Source organism: Colletotrichum orchidophilum (assembly GCF_001831195.1).
Source record: "Colletotrichum orchidophilum strain IMI 309357 chromosome Unknown Scaffold_113.1, whole genome shotgun sequence".
In the NCBI taxonomy this organism is placed as follows: Eukaryota; Fungi; Ascomycota; class Sordariomycetes; order Glomerellales; family Glomerellaceae; genus Colletotrichum; species Colletotrichum orchidophilum.
In genome coordinates, this window is record NW_019173069.1 from 99,047 (window position 1) to 117,573 (window position 18,527).

At 50.7% G+C, this 18,527-nt stretch overlaps 6 protein-coding genes across 6 annotated transcripts; 3 read left to right on the top strand and 3 right to left on the bottom strand.

Annotated features, from left to right (window-relative positions):
* Window positions 1-2,126: 2,126 nt before the first annotated feature.
* CORC01_10971 (uncharacterized protein) lies at window positions 2,127-3,391 on the bottom strand (the record flags this gene model as incomplete). The annotated part of the gene is made up of 2 exons (XM_022622598.1): window positions 2,127-2,938; window positions 3,004-3,391. The coding sequence occupies 2 exons, from the start codon at window positions 3,389-3,391 to the stop codon at window positions 2,127-2,129; spliced, it is 1,200 nt and encodes a 399-aa protein (XP_022470908.1).
* Window positions 3,392-7,122: 3,731 nt separating this feature from the next.
* Window positions 7,123-9,165, top strand: CORC01_10972 (uncharacterized protein; the record flags this gene model as incomplete). Its single annotated transcript, XM_022622599.1, has 2 exons — window positions 7,123-8,472; window positions 8,530-9,165. The coding sequence occupies 2 exons, from the start codon at window positions 7,123-7,125 to the stop codon at window positions 9,163-9,165; spliced, it is 1,986 nt and encodes a 661-aa protein (XP_022470909.1).
* A 1,104-nt stretch (window positions 9,166-10,269) lies between these two features.
* On the bottom strand, window positions 10,270-11,429 carry CORC01_10973 (uncharacterized protein; the record flags this gene model as incomplete). Its single annotated transcript, XM_022622600.1, has 3 exons — window positions 10,270-11,010; window positions 11,075-11,218; window positions 11,268-11,429. 3 exons carry the CDS (start codon window positions 11,427-11,429, stop codon window positions 10,270-10,272), a joined length of 1,047 nt encoding a protein of 348 aa, XP_022470910.1.
* Window positions 11,430-12,519: 1,090 nt separating this feature from the next.
* CORC01_10974 (methyltransferase domain-containing protein) lies at window positions 12,520-13,485 on the top strand (the record flags this gene model as incomplete). Its single annotated transcript, XM_022622601.1, has 1 exon — window positions 12,520-13,485. One exon carries the CDS (start codon window positions 12,520-12,522, stop codon window positions 13,483-13,485), a length of 966 nt encoding a protein of 321 aa, XP_022470911.1.
* A 494-nt stretch (window positions 13,486-13,979) lies between these two features.
* Window positions 13,980-15,821, top strand: CORC01_10975 (uncharacterized protein; the record flags this gene model as incomplete). Its single annotated transcript, XM_022622602.1, has 4 exons — window positions 13,980-14,253; window positions 14,334-15,113; window positions 15,400-15,537; window positions 15,802-15,821. The coding sequence occupies 4 exons, from the start codon at window positions 13,980-13,982 to the stop codon at window positions 15,819-15,821; spliced, it is 1,212 nt and encodes a 403-aa protein (XP_022470912.1).
* Window positions 15,822-16,040: 219 nt separating this feature from the next.
* On the bottom strand, window positions 16,041-18,058 carry CORC01_10976 (cytochrome P450; the record flags this gene model as incomplete). The annotated part of the gene is made up of 5 exons (XM_022622603.1): window positions 16,041-16,203; window positions 16,303-16,469; window positions 16,593-16,907; window positions 17,014-17,919; window positions 18,008-18,058. The coding sequence occupies 5 exons, from the start codon at window positions 18,056-18,058 to the stop codon at window positions 16,041-16,043; spliced, it is 1,602 nt and encodes a 533-aa protein (XP_022470913.1).
* Between the last annotated feature and the right edge of the window lie 469 nt (window positions 18,059-18,527).

Genomic DNA, 18,527 nt, shown 5'->3' on the forward strand with positions numbered 1-18,527 from the left:
GTAGGTAGTCCTTGCCTTGTGTGCTTGCTTACCTACATAGTGCGCGGCTCTGGTGGCGGCGTCGCACTTGACGAGTGGGAGTCGGTCATCAGCTGTACCTGGCCATGTCAAGGGACACCATGATTGGCACACCAAGAGAAGAAAGACCCGCAAGGATTCTAGCGATGACGATCCATGGTGGTAAACTTTGTGCTTTGTCCCGAGTGCTTATTCCCATTTCCTACGACGTAAACCAGTACAGACCAAAACCAACCTTGGCTACGGATACGTACGGATACTCTGGGGGCGATTCTCCATTTCTCTGTTCCAGTCTTGCCAGTGAACCGGTCTCCCCAATGACACCAGCAACCAGTCACCTTTTCGGGCTGCCAAACTGGGCAAGGCGGGATGCAGAGCACCAAAGGGCTCACGTTATGACGTCGTTGGGGTCGGTGGGCCGGTGGGCCCGAACACGCGAACTCGCCCTCGTTAGGTACCTTCCCCAAGGTAGAGTAGGCGGTGCCGTCTCCAGCCGTCTGTCTCTCCAGACTCCATCCTTTCCTCTCCAGCTTCTCTCCAGCCGTCTGTCTCTCCAGACTCCATCCTTTCCTCTCCAGCTTCTCTCCAGCCTTTATTTGTCTCTCTCCATGGGACTCGCACGCACGCACATCGCACAAGCCCATCCCATCTCCAGTTTTCCAGCCACTCCCCCCCACCTCCGCCCCCCCGCAACATCTTCTGTTTGATGCGCTACTGCCAATTTAGCCATGCCGCAACAATGGCATTAGGAAAGGGAAGGGTAAAACAAAGTTTTTGAGATGAGTGATCCCAGCTTGTTCGTAATTTAACGACATCGTATGCACAGCCAAACAGCCAAACTCAGCCAGCCAAAGGGGAAACGAAAACACTAGATGATCAGCCACTCCCGCAGCCTCAACCGGCGCCTGGACGCTGCCAAGATTCGGATCTCTCCTGGACGGCCCGAAAGTCGATGAAACGTAGTCAACCGAAGCATTCCGAGCCCAATATCATCAACCAACAATTTTGTTGGCACATGTTCTCCATTGCCACCAAGGTCATTGCAGCCGCCCATTCGGGTTCACTGCAAGCGGGTGCCTCGTACGACAGAACACCACCTGTCGTTCAACGTTACCTTTCCCCTCTTCAATCTGTCGACCGCCCCAGTATCACGGTTGTTCAGCCATCCATATGGATCCAGATATTCTTGCAAGATTGGCCAATGAAGCACTCAATATCGTAGAAAGGGCCCTGTATCCCTCCGATCGAGCCCGACTCTGTGGATGAGGGATTACCGGTATGTAGTAATCTTTTCATTCTCTTCTCCTCCACTCTCCTCCATTTCTCCCACACCACCCGCAGGCTGAGGTCCTGAGGTGGAGGAAGACGCATATCTGGAGACCCCACGTGAACGCAAAGTGCGATTCTCCGTTCTTAATTCGTCGCAACGGCCAATCACACGGGCATACCCACTGTTTGCCCTCAACTCCCTTATTGCCGAATGAACAGAACAGGTAGTCCGCCGCGAGAGGGAAACAGAATCTCGCCAGACCGCCACCGAACCCCCTCCAAAAAAAAAAATTAAAAAAAAATTCCGCACGTCCGCAGTTGCGCTGAAAAATTCTCTTAATCTCATTGCCCAATCATTCCGACTTTATGGTGCCCCGGGCTTACGGTCCGGGTCGGGCGGGTCGGGTGGCTTTTGATCGATTGGTCGCAAAACGGGATCGCCTCCATGGTGCCCCCATTTCGCCAATCGAACGAGTCTCGATATTCCGGAGCTTGACCTCCTTGGCCGATAGATGATCACCGATGCCCACGCGATCCGTCCGACATTGGCGACAGGGGTAGACAACGATTGCAATCTCGAACTTCAACCTCGAACTTCAACCTCGAGGTCAGCTTATTATTCTGGTAGATACCCCCAGCGAGAACTCAGGCGAATGGACAGCAATACATTTGAGCAATCTTCGACGAATGAATAGAACCGTGACTGTGTGATGGCACCTACTGCTCAAGCTCTACCAGTGAACTACAGAAAACGCATCCACAGCAAATCATCGTCAATACTAAAATGCCCCCATCTCCATAGCCCTTTCAATCCCGCACAACGGCACGATGGCAGCCGATCAAACACCCTCCACCTCTCTGATGTACCTCCAATGCTCCTTCGCGCTCAAAATGGGATCCAAATGAATCCTCTTCCTCCTAGATGCAGCACCTTCAAAAATGTCTCGCACAAACGCATCCAAATCCTCACCCGACCAGAACATCGGTCGACGACGGCAGAGCCCCCAAATCTTCAGCATCTCCACGTGGAGCAGCCTCATCCCGCCAATCATCTGCTCCGCGGCCTCAACCGTCATCCCAATCGCCTCATCGCCACCCGGCCTGATCCGAACGTAGGCGGTGCGGGTGACGGGATTGCAGACGATTTGATACTTACTGACCCACGATCTCTGCAGTTCCGGATCGGGCTCAATGGCCGCCGGCAGATACTTGATGAGCTGAAAAGTCAGAAAGGGCACGGGTACGCCCCACGGTACCGTTTGGTGCCGCTCCTGGAAGCGGCGCAGGGACGGGTTGCTCGCCCACATGGTATCGGCCCGCGCAGCAACGTCTTGTCTCGTTATGGGACCGGCTCCGCGCCGACGGCGGTAGTGGTACGCGGTGAGCTGCTGAATCAGGTCCCGGTGGAACATGCCGAGCTCGTATCGGACGTTGAATGGTTCCCCGGTGATCTTGTTCCCTTGGTCAAACTCGTCGCGGAGATAGGCGAGCATCTGGTCGTCTCGCGGCGATGGTAGGTCGGCTTCGGGCGGTGGGTGTGTTAGCCATTTTCCTTGAGCAAAGTGATGACCGACGCCGGGGAGCGGCACCGGGTTAGTGGGTGCGTTTTCAGAGTTCAGGTCTGTTGAACAACCCTCTTCATCTTCTACGTCTGTATTGAGCATGTCAGTGATGTCCGGCTGAAAGATCAACAAAGTGAGACGATCTGGGACGTACCAAAACGCGGTTTGATGGCCTCCATGACGCGCCAGGGGTAGTATGTCCAGTGTGAAGAATCCGCCTCCTGTTCATCGTCCCCTATTTCGATTGGCTGGCTCCTGATCAAAATACATGCCATCAAGAGTTGTATCAAGGTTTCATCGTCAGAGACGAGCGAGTAGTCGAAGATGAGGAAGGAGAACTCATCCCCCCAGTTGAGCGAAGACTCGTGGTCGAACATGTTGGACACGACGTCGCCTGTGAAACGCTCCAGAAAGCCTCGGAGAAAGGGTCGGAAGTTGATGGTAATTAGCCAATTGGCCAAGGGTTTCAACCACTGGTGAAAAGAAGCGCAGAATAGAATCACGTATATCAGGTTGATCAGATAAATGGGCGTGAAATCCATGGTAGGGGTTCCAGTGTTTGCGCTGGCTGATGACTTGGGGAGCCCGGAGACTTCAGCTGCATGCGTTTAGACGACGGAACTTATATCGAAATTGTCAAGTAAACGTAAGCGCCAAAGCTTCATGCATAGGAGTCGAAGACAAAGCAATGTAGATTCCGTTCCCCCCAAGATCCATCCCCCTTGACGTATTGAGGCCGGCTCGATGGCGGCCACTCCTGTCACGAATGGAACATCCCACTCTTTCATATTCAAGGAGGGGAGACAAGAGTAGTAGTGTCGCATATGAGACGCAGAAAATGGGATAAACAGAAGAAAGCTGCCTGAGATTGACAAGAATGATTCTGTCCTTACGTGCTTGTAATGAATCTATCTTTCAGTAAGCGTCAACGAAACACGGTTGCAAGTAAGAGCGCTTGTGACGCGGCCAGATTTCGAGGGAATTATTTACACCACCTACACCACCTCTATTATTTGTTATTTACTACATCTCACTCTTTTGAACGAGAAAACCGGGTTACGTGGCGTTTCACTTTGAAGGCCTTGCTATTCTGCTGTATCATAGTTCCTCTTAACATTGCTTGCTTGCTTTCACTGATAGGCTTGCGCCACGTGGAAGTTGACTCAAGTCCCCAGTTCGAGATTTCAGTATTGATGCCACTGTCTCCGCCCGGAATGCCCCGACTGCCGTAGTGACGGGAAACGCTGCCAGTTCTCATTTGGTCTATCGACTGCTGTATTCCGCCAGCCGCTGGGCTTGACAAGACCATCGCTAGCCTGTTCTAAAACAGGTAATAATCCTTACGCTTATCCGGAGCTCTTTCGTGAGAAGCATCCTATCTCAGCGATCTATGGCTTCAACCACTTGCGGGAGTTCTGTCGAAAGAAGTACTCAATGCTGCAAACTCTTCGCGCTTGTTCCATGAAACGATACCATTGCAGAGTGGTCCTGCAGTGATTTTTTGCTCTATTGAGCAAATCCCGACCAATCAAAGTCCGCTTATAAGAGCGAAGAGTAGTACCGTTCGGGGCGCCTCCGAAATTAGTCGCGAAGCCCTCGTCGATGATGTGAGGCAAGTCGAGACCGGTTGCTATAGGATTGATATTCCAGGGAAACGACACCGTCCATTGAAGTTCAGGACCTTGGGACTTTCCGAAATTCAGAAGGTACGGGTTGCTGAGCCATGCCTTATTCGGTGTTGGGCAAGATGTTCAAGCAGATACGAGTCATCCAGGATACGGCTACTGGAGTGAAGGAGTTTTGCCGAATCCGTTTGCGATGAAGTAAAACAAGATCATTGAAAACGTGGAGATGGAGATCAACATCATCGTGGGCATTCCCGGTAAGTTTCAGACTAAGTGGATGATTGGCGATGCTGTCGATAAAGTTGTTACATTTTGTTCAGTTGAGTAGTCTGGGTAGCAGCGATATTGATCATTCGGGCCCGGTCATACGATTACGCTAAAATAATACACTGTATAATTCATCTATAGTCTGTCCATGGAGTTAACGATGATACATATCAAAAATTGGCCCCACGTTGTGGCAACCTTTAGATATCTTAGTATAGCGTATTCTCTGACGAGAACTTGGCTAGTGCTCAAATAGACAAACCATGGTGCTATTTTCTCGACAACCTCGCATAGGTACTTACTTAGTGAAGTGTCAAGTCCCGGCATCCCGCCTTAGTTGCATTTCTGAACTGCAAATCAATCGGCCTGAGTCTATTCAGTTTCATGATAGATTTTAACTGATAATCAAGCGAGTGCTTGAATTGAGGCAGCCGAAAATCGCCGACTAAGTTAAGTAATCGCCATTAATTGATACGGCATATTCCAATCCCGCTGCCTCGTTTCAACTAAGAACGTATTTCAAAATAATAATATCTAAATGATGGGTCTCCAAGATATGTAGAGAAATCATTTCATAGAAAGGATCTCTAACTGACCACTTTTTGTACCTACTTAAACATTGGCCAACCTTTGGAGCGACGTTGAATCTGATCCCGAGTGAGCTGTGAGCCCGCAGTGCTTTCAAGACGATCACCATATCTTCATGCTTTGTAAGTGTCGCATTGCATGAAATTGGTGTATGTCAGCTGCAGTGAGTTTGTTGGATGGAGAGTTGATCCGTTCAAGTTGAGTTCCTTCAGCAGTTGTCCGCCGAGCCAGATAAAATCGTTATCGGGCTCTCCCAAACGCTGCGGCGACCAAAAATAAGCTGGTCGTCGAGCTGAATCGGGAGACTATCTAAATCCAACAAGGTTATCTTGATGAGTTTGATGCGATTAAGGTAAGCAACTGACACGGGATAGAAGAGCTGCGGTAATATAAAATCTCAGAAAGCTGTCACTGCAATGTCCGAGATTACTGGCGGGGCCATTGAATATGTTGTCACCAACGCGGCCTTCATCTCAAAATGATCAGCTTACGACGGCATCAGCGTTTTGCGAGTCTTAATCTCGTCCCACGGCAGTCTCAAATCAAGAATTATCCATGCAACTAGATAAAGTGACTAAAAATGTATTTCGACAGGGGAGAGACCCTCAAGCAGTTAGAAAAGGACTTGCTCGCCACATTCCGTACTAACATCATTGGTAAAATCCTTTTTTTCAACCTGATCCTGCCACTCGGTCTGAAAGGCAGTGCTACGAAGATCGCCACGGTCTCATTCGGGATGTCTGACTTGGATTGCGTCTCCAAGTCGGGCATCGAGGTTGCAGCTCCTTACTCGATCAGCAAAGCAGCTATGAATACAGCTGTGGTGAAACTTAGCGCTGAGCACTCCCGCCAAGGCGTTCTTTTCTTCAGCATATCACCTGGCTTGATTAATGAAAGGCTCTATGAGGATGTTAGGGACTGCATTCTAGCCCCACGGTAGCTATATCTGACATCTAAGCAGCGGTAGAAGAAGAAGAAGAAGGGAATGGAAATGCCTGGTCAGATGGGAAACTATGTAATTGAAGAGTCATCGGTGAAGGATATGCTGTCAGTCATTTACAAGGCAGTTTGGAGGCTGGATTCAGCGGATCATTCATATCTTTCTATGAAACCAAATACTGAATATGAGAAGAATGGAAGGCAGCTATAACTCGGCAATGCCTATCAAACGCCTTATGCTGGATCTTGTACCGAATCTATGAGCTATCAGTTTGCAACTGCATAGCAAAAACGCTGTGGTAGACTGCTTTGCCCGGCTCGTATTGATCAGGAGGCTTATGGACTGACGAGCGAGTTCGGCGAGTATCGGTAGAATGAGTCAGGTATCCCTGGTTGAACGATAATCGAGTGGTTAAAATTCTTTTTACCTTTAATCTTTACACGGCTTATGTGGTACCGTTTTGTGCGGATGTCTCATATGACCGTGTTTCGTTGCCCAAGTGCGACGAGTGGACGCGGCACAGCCTCATGAGGCAACTTATCAAATGACACAAGCATGGGCCACACGGGTATTTGCGTTGAGGGCAAAGTGGGTGAGAAGATTCCGATGAACGCATGTCCATCTGTCAGGTCAGCAGGGGTATAGATTTTGAGCCTCACTTTTCTTGTCGCACTGACTTCGTCGGTCTGATTCAGGTTGAGGCAATGCAACATGTTCAAGCTCATAGCCAGAGCCAAATCAACCACAGTATAAATTTTGGTTGTTCTCCAGAACATATTTCTCCAATTCTTGTATTCAAAGTCATTCAACTGCCAAACCTTCCGTGCACTCACCGACTAGTGAGCGTGTGAAGATGGCAGCGTGCGGAAGTCGGTCAGCCTCGGGCCGACAGGCAAGGGATGAAGAGTATCGCGACTCAAACAAACAAAACTCGACACCATACGTTCTCAAGAAATGGAATGCAGCTGCCGACGGAGTTCCTAGAGTACCATCACTTTGCGCCTCAGCCAGCTCTCGAAGACTGAGTTCACCTCAACAACAACGGTTCCTCAACGAAGATGTTTGCGAAGCCCAGCAAGACAATCAAACCCGCAAATCAGTTTTCATCTTATGGACTTGGGAAATTTTATCCCTGTTCCTTGCCACGTGCATCTTGGTGGTGACAACGACGGTCATCGTCCTCGAAGATGACAGACGCTCCCGAGATTGGCCTTTGGACGGCATCATCACCCTAAACTCTCTCGTCAACTTGCTCTCCACTATATTTCGAGGAATTCTAGTATCGATTGCAACTGAACTCATTGCACAAGCCAAATGGATGTGGTTCTGGTTCGATAAATCTTCGCGTCGCCGAATGGGTGACTTGCTGCATTTCGACGATGGTACTCGTGGCGTTTGGGGGGCACTCAAGCTGATAAAAATTGTGACTTGGCGTAGCCCATCAATTCTCATCGCTGTGGTTGTCCTCGTGTCATCTTTCGCGGTTGGATTCTTCGTTCAGCAATCGATCAGGTACATCGATAGAAACGAACCGCTCGGACTCGGCTCAGGGTCACTTCCGGTGACGCGCCACATCGACGGATTGAACACAAGAGTATTTTACACCGGAGGCTTAACTTTCAAGCCAGAAGTCAAGGGTGCGATACAATCTCTCGCCTTTCGCCGCAGCCGGAACGAATCGGCTGTTATACCAATCTGTCCTACCGGAAACTGCACGTTTACTGGTCTCGGTTCAAATACCTCTATCGAAACAGGATCCGAGGCTACGCATGCTTCTGCCGGCGTTTGCAGCATCTGTACTGATGTTGGAGAAATGATAAATCATTCGAACAACGACCCTCGCTACAGCTTACCTAACGATATGGAGATCGTTACCTCCGATAAAATGGAATGGGTGAGGGTCTTATCGGGTGACCTCTCGTGGAGCGATGCAACTATACCGCCAGAAGCACTTGCACTAGCTTCCGCCGCATTCGCGAATGTCACTGTGTTGACAGGTGCGGTTGTAGACGGCGACATCAGAAAAACGAAAACCAAACACCCTGTTGCTATCACTTGCTCGCTCTACCCCTGTGTTCGAACGTACTCGGGCATCATACGTCTAGGAAGTTTGAATGAAACCCTCATTCGAGAGACCCCAATGCATTACGACATGGGTGACAATGACTCTTCAGCATCTGAACAGGCTTTGAATCTATCAGCAGTACATATACCTTGCCTCATCGAAGGAAAAGTATATACTGCTCAAAATATTTCGCAGGGACCGAATCTTTCAACAGTAAGGCATGCAAGAACGAAGAGAAGATCAGAGAACAACTCTTCTTCTCAGGTCCCTGAAGAGTGCATCTATCGTATCGACCAGAGTTTCAAGTCTCTCATATCAGACTATCTTTCATCCGACTTTTTCAACGGAAGTTGCACATGGGACTCCTCGCAGCGGGACATGATCGAGTGCGGTGAAGCCATCTGGCTTTCCAAGCTCTGGGCAAACGGAAATTCAACAACTGAAAGTCTAGCGGACCTTTTCACGGACTTTGCAACTGCCTTGACAAACCAGGTGAGGTTCGGCATGGGGAGGAAAGATGGCACCACGTCGATGGTGAAGGGCGTCGCTTTTCAACTCGTCACTTTCATTGCCGTTGAGAAGTACTGGCTTGTCTTCCCTGCGGTACTGCTCATATTGGAGATTGCAGCACTTTCATGGATGATAAGTCTGACAGTAGTCTTTCGAGGCGAACTGGCTGTTTGGAAGGGCAGTATACTACCTCTCTTGTTCTACAGAGATTTCTTCTGGGGAAATGGCGACCGGGGTAAGAGTTCTAAGAGGCTCTTGACGACGAAGGAGATGGAGAAGCAGGCGGATCAGATCAGTGCGAACTTCTCTCGAAACATTTAAGAGTTTGGCGATCCAAAACGTTCTTTACTAAAATACTCTCTGTATTTGGAGCAATTCGAACCCAAACGAGCCAATGGTAATAACAAGGAGGCTAGAGGGCACGGTTTGTTAAGGTTCTAGTTTTCTGGCTGTAATTCAAATGACAACATGTAGCTAATTAGAATTCGAGCGTTTTTACACAATGATGCAAGTCAGCTGCTAGAGCCTCTAGGAATCTTCATAATCTTGAGTTGATGACAATCACCTCCGCTTTGGTGGGTGCGCAAAGACCAGGTTTACATAATTCACGCTCTGCTCTAACGGTCGAAACATACAAAATTCATTGATCGGTTTTGAGTATCACTAGATCTTTGAAAGGCCAATAGTTTACTTCTATCGAGGACGCACGCAAACAGGCATGCCTTCTTTGGGTTGGCCGATTCTGTCCCCAGCCACATACAGTCATTGTCCCTTGACCATATCCATTTTGGCCGTGATGCCTCGCAGGCAGTCTCAAAGGGGTAAGATGTTTACACTCCTGTTCGGTAACACGACGATAATGTAGGCAGGCCGCACTCGAAAATGGGTCCATCCAACTAGAGTGACGAGTCAGGCACCCTGTCTGCTATGCACGTTAGAGTTTGTGCTCATGCTTCAAAGCTGTAAACGTGAGGGATGTAGCCAGAGACTTTGGGTAACAGTGCGTATAGAGCAGCTTCTCCAATATCCTTAGTCCGAAGGCGCTTGGGAAAAACTTCATTTTTCACTCCGAACTGCACTGTCTGCCCCAATAGATCATACATGCCCAGTCAGTCTTGTAGACTGTTTCGTAGCCAAAGGTTTCTGCACTCACAAACCCTCATGTCCCATCTGCAGCAGTTTGGAGACTGTACTTGACATCGGAAAACATGTTTTCGACGCATGACTGGGTATCGTTCCCTTACGTGATTTCCAAATTACATCTAGAATTCATTCACCTTGATTGGCTTATGTGAGTTGCAACAGCAGAGAAAGTATCCATAGCCCGCCCATTGAACATTGAAATAGATTGACTCAAAAAGAAAACCCATCACGGCCTATTCATCGTATACCTAAGAGCAAGCTCGTGATACCAGCACAGCACTTTCAGCCCACGGTGTCTGCTAAGACAGCTGCCTGTTTGATGCCCATGGACTGTCTAATGCCAACCAGCTGCTGCACTGCCCAAGATCGCACGCTTGGCACGTTTAATTTCTCTTGAGAGACGATGTGCAACGGCCAAATCATCGAAGGCGCTCCTGTAATTGTTGTCAGCTTTATTTTCGTATTGGGGGTAATTTGCGATTGACACTGACGCGGTGAACCAGACAGACTAGGTGCAGAAATACATATATCCGTTGAGAGACTCTGAATAACAGAGATGCTGTGAGATCGCATCATTTCTTTCAGCGCATCATCGTGAAAACTCTGCTTGTCGACATGGTCAAGAATAATTCGGTTGGTCACTATGCTAAGCGACCGCCAATTGTTCCAAACCTGGGCGCCCCATTCACTGTTATACACATGCCGTTTACCATTGAAACAAACGATTCCATCAGAGGTGTCTACACCAATCTCACGGAACTTGCGACGAGATTGCAACGACATCAATGCCCAGGCCTTGAGGTCGCTGTCAACGTCACTGGCAATTTGGCAGATTGCGTCGCCATCCGTCATTTGCTGCGTGCTCATGGCTGCGGAGAGATTGACGAGCCTGAAGCCAAGTACCGCCAGTGATCCGGGACGGAGACTGTTGTATTGGGTTCCTTGTCGGCTGGCTTCGAATTGCATAGTTATCTCAACCAGAGCTGGGGGTACCGGCACACCTCGATGCATGCAGGCTTGTAGCTATGGAACACCACCTCAGCAAGGCCGAATCACAAGATACACGCCCCAATTTACTTCGACTTACGATTTGCTGTCTGAATTGTATATAAAGCTGTATGCCAAGCTCTCTGGTGAACTGGTCTTTGCCGCGAAGTTGTAAGAGGGCTGTGGCGCCCTCAATATGTGTCGTCCATGCATGACTGTCATTCCAGCTTTCAAACATGATTGTCTACCAACGTTAGCTGTAGTTGTGAGTAGAAATGGATTCCAAATCATACAACAAAGAGACCAAGGAGAAGAATTGTCATGAGGGTTGTATCTGCTGTGGCCTGAGAGGGGTCACATAGAGCCATATTCGTAGCCTTCAATGCTTGTCCATATCGCTCCTTAGCCCGCAACACTACTTCGGGAGCGTTGGAAATGTTAGAGATGGCAGCCATACCGACTGCTTGGATGCTGTGTCGGACCAGATTATGAGGAGATTCCTCGCGATATGTCTCGGCAAGCCAAGATTGGTAAGAGTCGCAAAATGGCGGTCCAGTAGTGGTGTAATGGGCGAAGAAAAAGGTGACGGCCCGATCTTCGATGTCTAGGCACAACGCGTAGTTGATGGGCAAAGTTCTCGACCTCGATAGACTGCCAGCTTTGTCTCCAAACCTCCTTCTGATTCGTTGGCGCTCGTCCCGGAAAACAAGTTCAGTCAAATTCCGGTAGCCGGGGCAAGGCTTCCTCCCCTTTTCGCACTTTAGACATCCCGGTCTGCGTTGATCACACTTTCTCCTCCATTCGTATTAGAATTAGAATGGCCAGGAGATAATCGGGATTTAAAGAGCACATGCCTTTACTTTGCGTTGACGGCAGCGCTGGCAACCCTTACTCAGCGCGCCGTAATAAACCATGTTGAAGTGGGTGGAGGAGTTCGGCTCATAGAGTTGGTCCGCACTCCCCGAGAGGAAACACTAATGAGCATACAAACACCCTTGTGCCGACTTTGCCAACGACCCAAGAAAAGAACGTTCCAGACGAGGGGTTGAGTGACCTAAATGTCAGAAACTCCGTCGGTTGTTGTTCACCAAGTCGGTTTCCAAGGGGGATCGGACACGGACACGGGATTCTGGGGGATTTGAGAACGCTGACAGCCACAAAAAGGTCGTCGACCGGTAGCGGGTCGGCGGGGGATCTCATCAGCTTCGCAGTCGTCGCCTGTATCGGGATTAGCGCGACATCTTCCCAAATCTTTGATTGGCTCCGTGGGACTTGGTTATCCCTCTTCGGAAAGATCGAGGTGGGGCGTTCTCGGTAGCCCTTCACCAATCACTACAGGCCTCAGTGCCGGTTGGTCAAACACCCTCCTCAGAGGTTGAGTTCCGCTCGAGCATAGGGTAGTTATAAATATCGGGCGAGCCACATCCAAATCCGCATGATTGTTTGTGTAATAAACAAATTATACCTTGTGGAAGAGCTGATAGGTACTTCTTTTGTTTTCCATGAATACAAGCTTTGAAGAATTTGCCACTAAACTTTGAGACAATGGCCGACGTCGCAACCATCCAAACTCCCGTCCCGGTGGAACAAACCTTCCGCGCCTACACCAAAGAACAAGGCACTACCTACGCCAAAGGCCGGCTTGGCTACCATGACAGGCTCTACGACTTCATCTACGACCACCACGTCTCAACTGGAGGTCACCCCGACACCCTCCTCGATGTCGGCTGCGGCCCCGGCACCGTCGCTCGTAAGCTCGGCCCGCGCTTTACACGGGCCATCGCCCTGGACCCAAGCGTAGGCATGATCGACGCAGCCCGGGCCCTGGGCGGGGCCACCTCGACCTCGGAGCCGGTCCGCTTCGAGGTCTCCACCGCGGAGGAGCTCGGGTCCAACCTCTCCGCGCCCGTCGCCGACGCCAGCGTCGACCTCATCACGGCCGCCACCGCGGCCCACTGGTTCGACATGGCCGGCTTCTGGACCGCCGCTGCCCGCGTGCTCAAGCCCGGTGGTTCCGTCGCCATTTGGACGAGTAGCTCAAGATACATACACCCGTCCATGCCCAACGCCGCGCGCATGCAGCAGGTCTTGAAGGACTTTCGTGACGAGTATATTCAGCCGTACATGGCGCCCGGCAACATTGTGGGCGAGAAAATGTACGAGACGTTGCCACTGCCGTGGGACCTCGGAAAGCCGGTGACGGAATTTGACAAGAGCACCTTTCTTCGCAAAGACTGGAACAAGAATGGCACAATCGGACCGGACGGGGAGTTCTTCTTGGGCCAGCAGCATCTGGGCCTGGATCACATTGAAAAGTACTTAGAGACGGTCAGCCCCGTCACGCGGTGGCGTGAGGCGCACCCGGACGCCATCGGGACGGATCGAGACGTGGTCAAGATGGCCGTAGGGAAGATTGCGAGTTTGCTCCACGAGGCAGGGATGGAGCCAGGGAAGGAAATCATCACCACTGGCGTCGCCGGTGCGCTGATAATGGTGAAAAAGAGGGAGTAATTTGATAGGGTACCAGTCTTGTCCAACTCCCAGGTTCTGGGCCGTCTGCAGGGGAAATAAATCATTGGGTCAATCGCGTTGCGGCCGCCTGTCCGGCTCGCCTGTCCGGCGTCTACACAACACGGACCCCTGGATCGGTGCAGAAAACCTGATTGTCATCTCGGATGGGCGGTGATGCGCCAAGTGTTTGCTTAATTGTTGGTTTGCTGGACGATAGACAAGCTGCTCTTTGTCTATTGGCTGGTTCGGGACGTGCGATAGAGTGGACCTTTGGCCGCTCCATTTGGACGTTTTCGTGTTGGTTCCAACAAGCAGCATTCCTTCGGACGCTTCACCCGCTTGTACCGCTTCTAGAACTATTTAATCATTCGACAGTCATCCGGGTGTGAAGAGGAGTACTTATGCCTCCGCCAGACAGTCGCGCTCCGAAAGAAAAAATGTTCTCCAACTTCTTACCCACTCATTCGCGCACCTCTCAGACTCCACTCGCCGTCATGACCCAAAAGCCAAACATGAGTTCCGCCGCTGCATCCGCCCGGAAGAGTGCCTTGGCCATGGAAACCGGCCGGATTGATTGGAAGGAAGCCTTCCTCTTTTTCTACTGGGATGCCAAGAAACTCCGCACTCGCCCCAAGGAGGGCCACATTATTGACAGGTTGATTGTCGAGTTCTTCCAGCAGACGAGGCCATCCATGGCGGACGAGGGTCCCGTCCTCAACTGGGATATGACCCTGTTTAGGCTCATGAATGCGTTACGCAGACAGCTCGGTAGGTGAGCCGCAAGGGAATGCATGCATGCCTGCTCTTGCAATCGTCCCACAATGTAAACCCAGGCTGACATATCACAGGCTTCGACACCACATCCGAGGTCACTCCATCAACCTACCTTTTTCTCAGCCACATCGATCCTCGAGACACTTGGAACAAGCCACCATTTGTAGACTGGGTGCGCCTCGAGACTGAAAGCCAAATTCTATTCACGTACGCGAATAACACAATTACCCGGTTTCTCGATCATCTCGTTATTGAAGCCTACGGGCGGCAGCGAGCACCGTGGACGTTGTACAACCCGTACCTGAAAACTTTTCAAGAGGCCCACGACCTTGAAGACTGGAGCGTACCTTTGCCATTCGGCCACGCAGCTGAGATGTTATCGCATATTTCATGGCCAGAGGGCTCCCTGATCGCGGATAGCGCCGGGCTTGTACACCCCCAGACCCACGAGATCCGTTTCGACATCTCCCTCGGGTCATCTCACCGCTCTGCCGTACTCGGCTTTCCCATCGATGAATTGACGAACCATCGGATAATGAACCTTACAAAGCGCTACTACACGGCCATGCTCCTTTGGGTGGCTGAGATGACCACGGGAGGGGCGTTTGAGTCCCTCCCTGGCCTGTTGATCGCCCAATTCAAGGGTTGGGTGAAGGCAAATGAGGACGAAGACAACGACGAATCTTTGGCTGTGGCGAAGAGCCTTTGGGAAGCGTACAGAAAGGTCGGCTTGCAACCATTCTATGGCGATGTCAATAGTGCCTCTAGCGGATCGTCAAGCCGTCCATGGGCTGATGTATCCTCTGAAAATTTCGTGGAGACAAAGAAGCCGTCTGGGAGTGGTTATTTCCAAGGTGCGTAGTTGGAAGGGGCGGTTTTGTATATAATTCAGATTTCCTTCATCTCTTGAAGCGGTAACTAGCTTGAAGTGGTGGCGGGAAGTTAGCACCCAGAAAAACTGCCAAGAGCTTTTAAAGTGTCTACTTTGGATGAGGAAGCAAACCCGAGGACCATTTTGAAAGTCCGTTCCCAAACGAAGCTGCAAACACTTGGATGGCACCATATTTGCAGACGAAAAAGGCAGGTTGGTTTGAGCAGCGATCGCAACGCTTTTTCAATCACGTCTCTATGGTTGATCAGTGAAAGAAGGGGCCGAGTTGCCATTGGAGCTCCGCATCCAGTCTCCTAGTGACAAGAAACATTACTTCAAGAACCTCTATTTCAGAGGCCATGACGAGGACGAGGATCTGAGGCAAAACCTTCCTGGCGACCAGTCACGTAATCCCGACCTACCCTACCTTTATCACGACATAAAACACAGCTGGAAAAACTGCTGGAACAACAGTCTCCAGATCGGCGCTCTTCACGAAAAGTCTATTATTAGGCAAACGTTTAACACCCTTCATTGTCTTAATTTCAATAAAGATCTCTCTCAAGTTCAGTTAGTAAAAGAATTCCTACTTCGTCGGCAATACCGAAGACAGATTGGCCCTCAAGACCTAGGGCACATATTCAACAAGCTTTCTCGACTGACATGAATAGTCTATGGCCCACGGCAATAGTAGTCCTGAAGATTCCAAAAAATACCATCTGAACCCCAATAAGACGGAGAATTCAAGACACATTCCCTTTTCCATGTACATGTACCGATCATAAACTTTGTACAGTATGTGACAGTTGTTGAGTCTTATTTACTACGGACACCCAAACAAATATTAGTATTTGAGGACATAAACGGAGGCTACACTTATACTGCGCTGGAAAGCCTCTCCCGCAACCTCTCAGTGACCTACGGCAGGCTTCAAGTAAACATTCAACGGCCCCTTTTCCCACAGTGTATAAATCTTCTGGGTCTCCATCCAAGCCCTGCTATCCTCCGCCAGGACCAGGTCAAAGTTCCAAAGCAGCCTCGCTAGCACGATCCGCATCTCCGCGTACGCGAGGCTGTTTCCCCATGTCAGGTCAGCCACAATAAACGATAGGTAGGGATGGGTTTAGGGGCGGGGTGTTGGCGAAGGCTCAGTGCAAATTGTAAAGACTCACTTTCGTCCCAAGCAATTCCGCGGTCCAATGTGGAAGGGCTGAAACGCCTCCCTGCGATCAGAAGCATACTCTGGGTCTCCCAAAGCCCGTTCCGGGTGGAATAGGGAAGGGTTCTTGAAGTTCGCCTCGTTGTGGTACATGGCCCACTGGTGGACAGCAACAATCGTCTATGAAATAAAAGAAATCTCACATGAGCTGGTATGCTCTCACAAGAAGGAGGGGGGGGGGAAAACCCCCCAAACACGTTTTAGGCCGAAATCAAAAAAGCATTTCAAAGTAATAGAACTCACCTTCTCCGGGACAAACTCGCCACGAATCGTGGCCCCGCCCTCCGGCACCGTCCTGGGAAGACCCGTAGGCACGGGTGGATACACCCGCAGCGCCTCGTCCAGACACGCAAGCATGTAGGCCAGCTTGTTCACAGACGTGAGGTCAATATCCTCTTCCTTTTTAAAGGTCGTTCTGACTTCTCTGACCAGTTTCTCCATCTTCTCGGAGTTCCTCAAGAGGAGATACGTCACGCCCGAAAGCAGCGTCGCTGTCGTCTCCGAGCCGGCGAGGATGACCATGCTCGCGTTGCTCTCGAGCTGTCGTAGGGAGAGATTCTGTTCTAATGTCAACATCTAATCTTTCTTGCAATTCCAGGACCAGCAAAAGTTTCCCACGAGGAAAAGGTGTAGAAAAGGTGTTGTGGGGAGGGGGCAGACTCACCCAAGCATCCTTCTTCTTCAACAGCCCCTCCATCAAGTCCGCCCTCGGCCCTTCCCTCTCCGCCAAGGCAATCCTTCTCTTCAACTTATCCATCGTCATATTCAGATGCTGCAACTTCCTCTCCCTCATCGCCTTTGTCGACATCACCACGGTGATAAACCGCCTCAGCACCGAAAAGTGGTTCGCCGTCTGCAGCGCGACGCCCAGCCGAATCATTTGGAAAATCGTCCTCACCCAGGGGTGTAAGTCCCCTTCCTCCAAGCACCCAAACGGTTCACCAAAGGCCAGGTCCCCGATGATGTCAAAAGTGCAGTAGTTGTACCACAGCGCCAGGTTCACCGGTCCTGCCAGCTCCGGCCCCTTCTCCCTGACATCCGCCACTGACGACGCATCCTCACCGACCTCATCTCGGTACGACTCCCGAGATGGAGCCTCGGCAATCTCCCGCAACTTGGCAATAAACATGTCAACATACTTCAAAATCACTGGCTGCTGCTCTCTCAAACTCCGATCACTGAACCCGTAACTCAACGACCTCCTCAGCATAGCATGCTCCGGCCCCAGCGCCGTAATGATGTCCCGCGGCAAATTGGCGACCGGCAGGTAAAATGTATCCGTCTTTTCAAACTCGAGCGGCGCCCGGGCCCCGTTCACGATGCCCCCGACCCGGTGGCCCATGATCTCCTTCCACGCGGCGGGGTCCGCGTAGGCCAGCTCGTCCGGGGCGATGCGCACCACATCGCCGTACCTCTTGTGGATGTCGAGCATGTCAAAGGAGAGAGTGCCGCGCCAGAGTCGATAGCAGGCTGTCGCGCGGGTCGCACGCATGAGTATCGGGCCGGGGAAGCGGCGGAGGGGGTGGAAGAAGAGATTGTAGATGATGTATGAGACGATGTAGAGCGTGGTCTGTCAAGTATCGAGGAAAGAAGCTGATTAGAAATATTTATCCTACTTGGAGATGAAAGACATCTCGGTTTCGGGACGAAGGGCTCACGAAGACGAAGCCAAGGCACAAGGCCTTGGTAATGATGTTGAAGATGGCCATCTTTTCCAAATTGGTACTTATCAAGTCATTTCAGGTCAGAGAAGAGAAACTGAGAGCAGATAGAAGAAATCCAGGTGCTTGCGAAGGAGCCTAGGCAACATATTAAAGCTTCCAAGTGAGCTTCATCACTCCACGTAGACTTTACCTCAAACCGTGGAACGCGATCGCGTACCGAACCAGCTCAGCCTACATAATTCCGTCGTGCCGAGTACGAAAAATACTTCCGAAGCTGTCGTGAAGTGTTTCAACGGTCTAGAATATGCACGACGTAGCTTCAAGGACCTCAGGACCCTGTTCAGGCAATCGGATGAAAGGCGCACGAACCTCCCTGCAATCAACGTCGTGAGGGGTTACCGTCGACCACACTCCTGGTACCGGGCAGAGTAGTCTATTTCTGCCATATTACCTTTCAGACGGCAGCCCGGGTTGTCGTTGCTATCGGTGTATCTCTTCAGTCCGCGATACGAGG